At 34.0% G+C, this 12,626-nt stretch overlaps 1 protein-coding gene across 1 annotated transcript in view; it reads left to right on the forward strand.

Moving 5' to 3' along the window:
* Positions 1 to 1,565: 1,565 nt before the first annotated feature.
* The window catches only part of LOC108547178 (nucleolin), a gene marked incomplete at its 5' end in the record, with an annotated part of 31,172 nt that continues 20,111 nt past the window's right edge, over positions 1,566 to 12,626 (forward strand). The window contains 2 exons of the mRNA XM_017899584.1: positions 1,566 to 1,632; positions 4,012 to 4,542. Of these exons, the coding sequence (XP_017755073.1) occupies positions 1,566 to 1,632; positions 4,012 to 4,542 (598 nt within the window). The remainder of the gene's footprint in view (positions 1,633 to 4,011; positions 4,543 to 12,626) is intronic.

Genomic DNA, 12,626 nt, shown 5'->3' on the forward strand with positions numbered 1-12,626 from the left:
ATAGCTTATAATATATCTCTTATTTCGTTTCTTGTATACAATATTAATTATATACAAACATAAAATATTAACACATACATATAATATCAGTTTCATAATAAAGTAATACACAAAGCACAATATTGTAAAATATTGTACAATGTATAAAGTACAATATTGTTTAAATAACAGAACGTTTGGATAGTAAAACATTGGAACAGTAGTACGTTTAAACAGTAGATGCTCGAATAACGGAAACTAGTATATTAAAGTTGTTGGTAGGAATATTGATTTATGCTAGAAGAACAGCAGATTTGGCGTTGTACATTTCAGTTTCTATTTTCTTTTAAATATTAGAGAATTATTTATTCAAGACAATGGATAGTTAATAAAAATTATTTACAGCATATAAATTAGACATTTAAAAAGTAGTAATTATAATTAAATTTAATAACAATTTTGATAGTAGTAATTGTAATTAAATTTAATAATTTAAGTTTATTTCATTCTAACGTTTAACTGTAATATATTTCTAATATCGATTTTTCTATATACTTTTCCTTGAATTAGTTTTATTTAAAGTGTTTCTTATTAAATATTTAACAATATTAATAATATTATTATTATATTATATACAATATAAACATAATATATTATTATTATATACAATATAATAATATATTATATTATGTACAATATAACATAATATACAATAGCACTAAATAAATTGCATGCACATTATTTTCTTATAAATTGTTAGAAATTTTAGGAATTTCCAATTCCTATGTACAACATATTTACCAATATATTATTAATGATTACTATACACACGTTGAAGTTTTTTACGTCTGGAAAAGATAAATTCAAATCGTTAAAAATGATGCAAGAATTTAATAATATTCAATTTACAATAATTTCCGAAATAAAAATTTTTACATTTTTAATACCAAGAAAAAAATATATATATTTACCAAGTTTGTCAAAAAGATCTATATTTTCAAAGTAGGCGATAAAAAGTAATTTTTATTATTGTAGGTTCTTCATATTCCTTTGATGTAGGTTCTGTAATCAGTTAAAGTAACATAAATATTCTTTTATCTAATCTTCCAATTCCAACACGATATACAAATTTACATTTTAATCTATTTTCGTACCCAAGAGCTAAAAAAAGAAAACGATTCGCATCACATCCTTGATTTCACAGTTAATACGCACGCGATCTATTATTCTTTCGTGGTACTAACGAATAACAATGGAATTCGGTCGAACTCACTTTAAACGTATCGGGTTCAGTCGATCGTCTACTCGCTTTTGCTTTCCCCGTATTGTCATCGATACGTCGCGAGCGAGTTTCGATGAATCGAAGCAAGAGGACCACGGGCGAACCTAGCGGCCGTTACGCAAACATTAAACTTGAGGTTAGCGACATGTTCGGCGGAAATTCTGGTGCGTTCACGTAGCTGTAACGGTACAAGATACTTCAAACTCGCCCGAATTAACATAAATCGACGGCGATCCCAGTTCGAAAAGAATTTCTACGCGCTACTTCTTTTACATCGACCCAGATACGAAAAGATGAACTGTAACTGCCGGCATTTTTCGTCGTTAATGCGATCGTCAACGAGGGCAAAACGATCGTTTCTATCGATAATGGTATTTCAATTATTTTATTTACCAAGTAATTTGATAATCGATTTAATCAATAAATTCGATATTTATCGTCAGGTTATCGAACGTAAGTGGAAATTCATAAAAGATTTCTAGTGATTCGGCGTGATTAAATATCATTCTAACCACATTCGTAATCGAGACATTTACAGGTGAATGAGCTTGATTTACATATAGGAAGTACATAATTGAGTGGAAACAAGATGAGAGTAAGAGATTGAAATAGATAGAAGAAAATGTGAAGGGAGCAAAACAGTTTGTAATGATAAGTTGATTTATGACTGTTTGGTGAAAGTAGATTAAAAGATACGAGGGCAATAAAATTTTATCCACTCTTTCGAAAAACGATAGAAACTTGAGTGCTTTTTTCTTTTGAAAAATTAAAAATCAATATATTAAAATATTATGATTATTATTATTATTATTCACGTTAATTAATCTATTGGTCTATTAATCTGTTAATATGAACTATTAAATGTAATACAATTTTTATATCACAGTATCATTTTCGTTTGTGCATCGTTTTTCGAAATTCAAAAGAGAAAAATTTATCGAGATATTTAAAAGAGTACATTCCTTTTTTTGAAGGAACTATGCGTGTCTTTGGTATTTCTTATATTTCACGATATGAAGATAATGATATGCATACTATAAATTACGTGATGCAAATTTCAATGCCATAGGTTTTAATGGTACTGAATTTAAAATTTTAAATTAAATAGTTACGTTATTATTTTTCTAAAATTTAATATATCACATGTTTATACATATAAAGAAAATAGAAATGTTACAAGGAATACAAAATAGATTAGTAATTGTTAATTTATTTATTAACAATTACTAGTAGTATATTAATGAATTTGTATTAATTGGTCAGTAATATATTGTATTAATTATATTAATATATCACTAACCAATATCTTAGTATATCTATTTATATTTCGTTATTAATAATTAGTGAATTCACATTCTACTATTAATTATTAATAATTATTAATAAAATATCAATTTTTATCTGATTATATACCATGTTCATATTCTTTTTCTTTTTTTTAAATTTGATATTAACATTAGTAACACAATCTTTTTAAAGTATTTACTCTTCCATTTCTTCAAATAGGAAATTAATTCTTTACTTTATCATGCATCAAAAGAGTTTATTCATTTTATTTAATAGTCTAGCTGTACCCTTTTTTTATAAGATCATTATATTTTGACTTTATCTTATTTCTATATTAAGAGAATTATCTCTTAGATTAATCTAAACATATTACACTTTATAAACTCTTACCTAAATTCAACTTAAAATATCAATAATTTTATCTGATAATGTCTAATATTCTTCATAATTGTTTGTTATAAAAATACTTTGAATAACTTTCCATTTCTCACTTATTTTATCTAGGGATCCAATAATACGAGAAATGATCTAGAAGCATCCAATATAAAGCACTTTAACATTACATATAACAATAAATAATAAAAATAGAAAAGTTTAGACAATAGAATTTTTATAAAATAATTCTTCTGGTCAAAGTAAAATAAAAATGAAGATTAACAAGATTACAAATTTGCAGGCTTCATGGCAATGTAGAATATAGTTATCTAAATCGAGGCTTTCGGTCGTAAATTGTGTTCTTTGAAAGTCACATTCCAATAATTCGCCAACATTGCAGGTATACATATAACTTAGTGGCTTACTTTATCAATTGACTTACTTTATTAAAGCAAAAACTGTTCTTGTTTCGGTCTAGCGCTTAGCAGCCAAGGACCTTACTTTATCGACACATCAATTAAAACCTAAAGCAACTTCATTTTAGCCTTCAATTTTCATTTACTGCTACCTGTTGTCAAGCTTCCTGTATGAATATCTGCAAAATAACACCTGTTCCTACATCTAGTTCCCAACTCTCGCAGGAATTATTAATTGTAGCCATACAAACTACATAGCAAAACTGAACAAAAATTCAATCACTAAATATTAACAAATACCAATGATCTCAGAAAATATCAAACGACCTAGGAAAATTGATATTTACAAATATTAATACTTTATAATGTTAATATTAATATTAACATTACAGTAATTATAATATCGATATTAAAATATGAAAATAATATTAAAATTAATTTAAAAATGATTAGTTATAATTAACATCATCATTTAATATCGTTAATATAATGATATTAATATTAACATTACAGTAATTATAATATTGACATTAAAGTTAATTATATCGTAAATGTACTATTAACAATAATAGCAATATTATTTCTAATTCCGAAGGAATATAAAATTGACTGAAATAAATTTCCCAACAGTAAGAAAGCAATTTCGGAAAAGTAACATATCATAAATTCCAGGAGAGGAAGACGACGATGACGACGATGACGAGGCGACTCCAGTGGAACCGGTGGCCCCAGCTGCTGCACCTCCAGCAGCTCCCGCTATTCCAGCGGCTGTAGAGGCTGACCTGAACGCAGCTGCCCAAGAAACCGAACACGCAGGCGAATCAGCCGCTGAGAGCACGGCCGTCGACAACGAGACGACCGGCGTAGACGAGGATGAAGGAAACGCCGTGGGAGAGGGCCAAGCCGCTTCCGGTATCCACGAGTCTGGCCTCGAAGGTGCTGAGTCTTCATTGAATCCTGTCCACGTGCCAGCCGTGTCGACGAACGAGGCCGACACGGAGGACGACGATGACGATGACGACGAGGACGACGTGGATCTGGTGTACACCGAGGACGACGACGACGAGGACGAGGACGACGACGATGAGGACGAGGACGACGACGATGTCGACAGCATCGCCGACATCGCTGGCGCCAGGCAAGCACGTGAGTTCAAGGGAAAACACAGTACGGGGCATAAACACGCGCGTAAATCTCGCACGCGTGCTACATCCCCTACTTCGAAGGCTGTCGTTTAACCAGGGAGGAGGGAAACGAGTGGCAAGTCACGTACAACGATTCCTGGCAATCACGTGCTCAATTAATTAATTATTCGCCTCTTCGTTGCTGCGAAGCGGTCGATGCTTTCTACGGGTCGTGCGGACGTTTTGGGTCAAGCTTTGGTTTCACACTCTGTATGATAGTTGTTTCTGAGAATGTATGCTTTGGACGAATTGTCTCGTGCAGTTTGAATACTGCAAATTTAATTTGGAACAATTTTAAACGACATGGTTTAGATTCTTTAGCTTCTACTTTGTTGATTTCTGGGAAAATTATTCCATGTGATATGAATTATTTATGCCGAGTTTCTTTTGTTTGAAGAAATTTTTTATTTTGTTTTAAATTATTTTCAATTTTATTTTATCGTTAATTTATTTTTATTTCTGATTGTTTTACTCTTTTATTTATCGTTTACTTGTTTCTATTGTGGATTATTTAAAATTTCTATTTATTGTCTATTTATTTTATAAATTTATTTTTTGTATAGAATTTTGTGTCATTTTAAGGAAACACTTTAATTATTTTATATAATTGGTCTTTGGCAAAATTGTCTGGAATAATGTGAATTTTATAATTTAAATTTGCCATATTAATTCCATTTTAAATTAAAATTAAAATTTCTTTAATATTTTCTTTTATATATATTCTTTTCTTTACTAATTTATTTATTCTTTCCTCTAACGAATTTAAACTAAAATTTATTTAATAACGTTCATCATACCGTTTTTAAAACATTAAGCAGATATTACAAAATTTTCTTTTATATTTTGACTTTCAACTTTCAATTATGCTTTCCACATTCACTTGAAGTTTAAGAAGAACGAGACAAGGATCCAAAGACTAATCCTCAGAACAACGATACATACGAATGCGTGAAAACCGATTAAACGAGCAGGGATAATTTGTCGATAACTATACCGATTTATCTGTGATCCATTTTATCCTTTTCGTTTAATCGAATTTCAACTATTTGCAACAATTTCTTAGAAAAAGCATTCAAGCCAAAGCTAACCGCTTCGTTGACCAGTAGAGCTTGCGCACTCGTTCGAAAAAGGCAAAACTCCAATTAGAGAAGCTCCCTGTGCTGTTCGACATATTACTTCATTCTCTCCAGAAATTAGCAATTCCTTGAACTTCTTTCCAAAAAGAAAAAGAAAAGAAAAGAAACACGTGAAAGCATCAACGTCCAAGGGAATTTTCGTCGAAAAAGCAAAAGATAGATCAACGAAGATTCCCCTGTTCCTTGAGCAGCTTCTCATCGCTCCCGGTCTGAATTCCCGCTTGCAAATCATTTGAAACGCCTAGCTGTAGTGGTAGACGTAGCAGTAGAGTTGTAGAAGTAGCGGTAGTATATTTATTCTATTTATTAACGTGGATACCTCTACACGAAGCGATTCGCACGTGGTCGAACAGCATGGCAAATCGATAAGCAACACCTGAGCTCTTCTCGTAGCTTCCGACCATGCGTCTATCGTTGTTACAACGGAGCTTGCACGACTTCCGTCTACGGCACCGAGATCTAACTGTTAAGGAACACCGAACGAATGATAAGAGGCCAGACTGTACATAAACGTTTTAGCCAAAGTATTCGAAGCTCGTGTAAGTGCTGTTGAACGTAGCGAAGTGGTAGGAGGAAAGCAACGGAACGAAGAATTCAAAGTACCTTTCGAGATCTGTACCTGCATCTCCTTTTTATTTCTACTTTTTCTTTCTCTCTTCCGACTTTGTCCAGTAAGAGAAAAAGGTTCCAGCACTTCCGGCTAGTACCACGCATAGTACGTTTCGCGATTTCTGCTAGTCTCGAGCCCTATTTATTCTTCCTTTCTTACTTCATTTGCTTATTTATTTCAAAAGTGAATCGCTGTTTCGTTGTTCCTTACGGTGGATTGTTTGGAGAGTTCGTAGAGTTTTTGGTAAAATGGTTTGTATATGTCAACCTGGAAACCTTGGCGATCTTTTAGCCTCAACGAGTAGTGAAATTTGGTTAGATCGTGTTCTTAAGAATTAACGTGTCGATTAATAACTATCGTGTAAATTTAATTTTCATAATTTAGTATTTCTTTTTACTCTTTCAAAATTTCGTGTTTTTAATTTTACGCTTTGTCTGAGTCATCTCGATTTAGATCTGACAATGAGGCATATGCAGTGAACATAGTAAAATCGATTAGTAAAAGGAGTATCGCTTTATATTCATTTATTAGGATTAATAGATAATATCACACTATTATAGTTAATATTTACGAACTTTTTTTTATAACGAGAAATTCAACATTCTAGAGCTTTAAAAATGGCGAAAAATCATTAAAAGTGGAGATACACTGTCCTCAGATTTTTATTCAGTTTCTAACGAACCACGAACTTTCCAATCAATTCAGTGCTTATTTAACCCTTTCACGAGTACGGTCGTATATGTACGATCGAAAAATTTGTGAAAACAATATTGTACAGATAATATAACACGCGTAGTATGAAGAAAATTCCAAGATTACATCAGTAAAATTAGAAAATAATTGAACGATATACACGATATTTACGCTAATACGTTTATCGGAGATATAGGCCGTGGTGGCGCTAGTGAGTTAAATGGAAAATCGTTTTAAGATCGCTGAAACGCTTACGCTGTGAAAGGGTTAAGAAAAGAGTTTATCACACTTATTTATTTACTACTTTTCCTCCATATTTATTTATACGGACTTCGCTTTAGGGTGGTAGAAAAAACGAGACGTTCTATGGTGACGAAGAACACTCGCGTGCGGATTAGACAGATTTCTTTTCTCGGAAGATATAACGTGTTGCATAGAAAGTTTCGTATTTCTTGATCAACGTAGAACGAAGGAAAAAAGGTACTATGTGAAAGAATAGATAGCATTCGAAAATGCCTTGGCTTGGTGACCTCACGTCACGTATTTTCCTTTCCTTCTCGAACCGTTCGTCGACTGGTCATCGAACGAACCGAGGAGCAAAGAGAGATTCCGTGTGTTTCTACGTAAGAATGAGAGAAAGAGAGCCATAAAGTGAACGATGTCGTTAATTTGCTAGATAAGCAATACCGTAACTGGCCACTTACTTTTCTATCGTAGAATCCTTTCATTTCCAAACGTTCACCATCGATCGAGACACATCTTCTTTTACGTTAAACTCGTATAATTACCTCGTTATCCGAGTAACTTTTTTCCTTACTACGATTCTTCGTCAATTTATTGGCACACGTGAGAAATTTTGGCTTGAACAGAGTAAGAAACGAAAAAGACCGCGCAGTCGAATAAAATCGTGGCTCAGGAACGGTGTCGCTCATCGCGCAGAACTTGTAACATTTCTGTCTGAAAACAAGCTTGTACAGAGACATTGTCCGTTCTGGATTGCAAAAATACAGATAACTTATTGTTTTTACAAAAAACAACAAATTGTGTCTTGCCTTTTTATTTCACCATTGTCCGTGTTCGAACCAGTTCCGTGTATTTGTCCAGGTATATACTCGTGATCCAGAGGATAACCTCTCTTTTCCTTTCTCCCTCGACAAAGAGGGAAAAACGAAAAGATATTCATTTCTCCATCTCGATGCACCGTTTTCGTTATGAAAATATCCGCGGTATTAATCGTCGGGAGCTACTTTCTTCATTTAATGCGTGATGTGTTGTGTCACTTAGCTTTGTTAACTCTCTGCACCAATTACTAATTACTTTCTCTGTTCCTTACTGTAGTTTTTCCTTTTTTATTTTTTCATTCTTTCAAACATGCTGGATTTTTCACCCTTTCTTTCGGTACACTGTAATTATATTTCCTAAAAATATTTGTTTTGTTTCCTATTCAATACTTTAGATAGATTTTGGAAATATTTCTAACTTACGGGTAAAGTATTGTGCATTTTGGATATAGCGCATAGTGATTACTTAATTATTGTAGTTATGTCTTCGAAGTTAATGAAGTTGAAAGAATGTTTTCTCGAATGAAATTGAAGTACAGTACGTGGAAAGTGAATTTTTTAGATTGTTATTCGATATACAATTATTTGCAAACGCTAGTCGCTAGAAAGTAATAGAAATGTTCTGAAATAATTTCATTTTTCGTTTTTGCTATTTATATAATGTAATTTACACTGTTTTTGGTTGATGTCGTGATATATATGACAGAATATATTATATAATACGTTATTATATCTCTATAGAAATGTTTTGAGAGATTTCATGAGATTTTAGAGTCGATAGTATCAGGCCCTTAACACTTTGTTGGTCAGTAATTTTACACAGAAACTATGTCATGTCACCGGCTATTATTTTGTAATCCAATCTTCAAAATCACTTTCATAAATTGAAATAGACAATGCAACTGCAATGACGAGTTAACTCGTCACCGGTCAACAACGTTTGGGCAGGAAAAGACGAGTTAACTCGTCATCGGTCGACAACGTTTGGGCAGGAGAAGACGAGTTAACTCGTCATCGGTCGACAACGTTTTGGCAGGAGAAGACGAGTTAACTCGTCATCGGTCGACAACGTTTGGGCAGGAGAAGATGAGTTAACTCGTCATCGGTCGACAACGTTTGGGCAGGAGAAGACGAGTTAACTCGTCACCAGTCAACACATTAAGTGCCACGTGCGCTAGACTTTCCGTTCGGGCCCGGCCAGTCCTCAGGGATCGGCCCAGACTGGGACTAAAAGATGCTAACTTTTGGTGTTAAATTCTTCGCCATCTTTGGAGTTAACGTTTGGCAATTCCTATTATAACAATTGCTACAGTATCTCTGAGTTTTATGAATACTACGCCCGCCGCGGTGGCCCACTTGACGGATGAGTTTGGGCCTGAACGGAACGGCAAGCAAAACGGGCTGGGCACTTAACGTGTTAAGTATAAAATATCGTGATATAAACGGTTCTTTATCTGTCATTAACTTTGTCAGTTTTTCTGAGAATCTGATAACACACTGAAGTAATTTAATATAATATTACATCAAAATTAATACACTGTCTTCTGAAAGTATATAATTACAGCAAAATTGTTTATAAATGCACAATAATAACTCTTGTAAAATAGATAAAAGATATTTCGATAATATAATAAATATTTTAGTTTGCATAATTCTAAAATTTATATTTAAAATTTATATTTCTTGCATAAAAATGGAGAAAGCTTGATGGAAGATGCACAGAAAAAGAAAAATAGCAAAAAATGACTATCTGTATCACAATTGTGCATATTCACTTGAAATAATTCTTTCAACTTTCATAAATTCGAAAAAAGTCATTTAAAAAGCAATAATTATTAAATCACTATGATTGCAAAAACTGATAATACGAACCAACACTAGAATTTATAATGTGTACTTAAATCTGGTGTACGTAAACAATAATAATTAAAAAGATACGATAAGTATATATATATATAGGGTGTCTCAAAATTCACGCAAGATTTGAATTTTTCGCCATTTGTGCGATAAAGCGTTACCAACAAAAGAAAACAACTTGACAGCTGACAGTTCAGGATTATTAAAAATGAAAAAATGGAGTCTACAGGAAAGAACAACGTGCCTTCATAGTTAAGCAATATTTATAATTTTTAATTAGAAACCTATGTTTTCTATCAAAATTAATTTTGGGACACCCAATACATATGATTACGTGTCTATCTAAAAACTTAATTTTTGATTCGCTATTTTTAGTAACTGCGGAAACAAAAAATCTGAAATCAGTCGTTTCAATTGCTTTGGTAATTTCAGTATCAAAATTCGTCGAAACTTAAACATTAACCCTTTGACTACGGCAGATTTTGATACGCAGCGGCCGTACCATACGGCAGGAATTGTGTTATGATGTGCGCCATTTTTGTGAAAACAAGCGCCCTCCGTGTCAAAAAGCTAAACTACGCCGAGCGCCTATAGGCGCCCTGCGTGTCACAAACGCAAAATTCCTAAGCGTCCATAGGCGCCCACAGTAGTCAAGGGGTTAAACACGGTAAGAACAGGTATCACACGATCGAATTCGTGTTTCAATTGCTGGTTACAATTAAATATTACAATTCGATCGAATTGCTACAGAGAGTTAACAATCTTTACCGGAAGCCTATCCTATTACTCGGGAATCCTACGCTTGTCTTGTCACTCGTTCGTAGAAACCACTGGTGTAGCCCTTGCTTGCAATTTCTTTGCCTTGTTCTTGACAAGTAGATGCACGTGTTTGGTGGACGGCTTTAACCCTTTGTGGTCCAGATTACACTTATCGCTTTATCCCAATGGACAAGCATAGACTTCGTAGTGATGAATCCTTTCTGAAACAATACTCAAAATGAAATCCATTTTTGTTGTTTAACCACTTCCGGTGGCAAGAAATTCACAGACACGTGTGCCAGAACGGTCCAGTGTTGCTGTAACAATTGCCTAACGACGTGTATACCACGTCGTTGGCGATTCTGTGACAAAAGCATTACGACGTGCGTGACACGTCTTTCCAGCGCAAGTGGTTAATACAGTGAATGGGTTGTATTTTACTGGGATAATGTCTCAGAAACAGAATAACTATACGTGCTTTCTTTACGGTAGCTTGGAAGGAAGTGACTTCCACTGTTAGGTGTTTATTTGAATAGCCAGAAAAATGCCAGATGTCGCTAGAAGCGTCTAGTAACATGGAGTGGGAGATTAGAACTCTCCAACAATTTTCATGTTTTCCTATTGCGTTATTTTCCAGTAATGGAAAATGTCTATGTTAACACTAGATTTACGGAATCCGTCAATTTGACGGAAGGGTTGCTCCAATTATACGATGGTAACGGATTTAGTTAAATTAAACTGTGGGAGTTCGCAATGCGTATGCCGGCACTCGTCGCGGTGGCCGGGAACATAATCTCGGCGTCGTACTTGGACACGCACTGATCCTGGGTCCTCTGTCTTAGGAGCTTTTAAAGCTACCGAGTGTGCACGGAAAAGGTGGAAGAAAACCACCAGGAACCGTTTGCGCGGGAAAGTTGTAATGACTGCAAAAGGGGGGTCGTAAATCAAGAGACGTTGGTCTGCAACATTGCTGCCCGGTCCCAAACTAATCCCCGGCATGACATTGACGATAGCCAATGCCATCCCGGGGACAATGCCTACTGACCTGCAGTGACTCCTGGCATGTGTCGTAGATACACCCGGTACACACTCGGCCCTAATTTACCTGCTGCTTTGGCATGGGCGTCGTGGCGGGATCTTAGTCGCCACAAAACTAATCGTTAAAAGAAAAGGCACGTGGTTTCCTTTACCTGTCAATTTGACAGGTGTCCTTAGAAATATATATACAGATAGCGTCCGTAAACCTAGTGTTAATATAGGAGCTGCTCATTTGCTAAATTGATTAAAACTACGAAGCAAAAAGTACTAGGTTGGTCAGTAAGTAGCATCGAATTTTTGCAATAGAATTTTGCACTTTTGTTTTAAAATACAAAGTAATTTTGAACGTATTAAAATTTAATTAATTTTTCACATATTTTGCATTATACTCATCTAACCCTTTGACTGCCACGCCGAAATCACATGTTTCCATCAGGACGCCATGAGAGTGCATCGCTAGATGCGAGATTTGTTCTAATATTTTTTCGATGTTCTAATACAAATTTTCTAACACTAATTGTCAATTTTCATTCAACGTTGTTCAATGTATTTCGAATAGTTCAAGCGTTCCGGTTACCAATGATCACTGTGGCGTCACAGGAGAAACTGTGACCGGTCATATATGACCAACTTGGCAGTCAAAGTGTTAATTCGCAATAATGCAAAATAATGTAAAAATACGCATTATTGGAAAACAGCAAAAAGGCAGAGTCGTAAGATCGAATTACGTCAAAATTAATTTTTTCATTTTTCCAAATACAAAACTTTTAATATTTTGAAAGAGAGCATACATTACTTAGGCTATTTTCATAATCACTGGTACAGATGTAATAACACGTTAATTAGAATTATAGAAATATTCTTCAAATGGTAGACATTACTTTTTGGCCAATCTTCGTAGTTTATTTTAGTAATTAGTAATTTATTTTGAACACAAAGGTTTAAGCAC

This window comes from Eufriesea mexicana, unplaced genomic scaffold, assembly GCF_001483705.2.
Source record: "Eufriesea mexicana isolate 0111107269 unplaced genomic scaffold, ASM148370v2 scaffold953, whole genome shotgun sequence".
NCBI classification, from domain to species: Eukaryota; Metazoa; Arthropoda; class Insecta; order Hymenoptera; family Apidae; genus Eufriesea; species Eufriesea mexicana.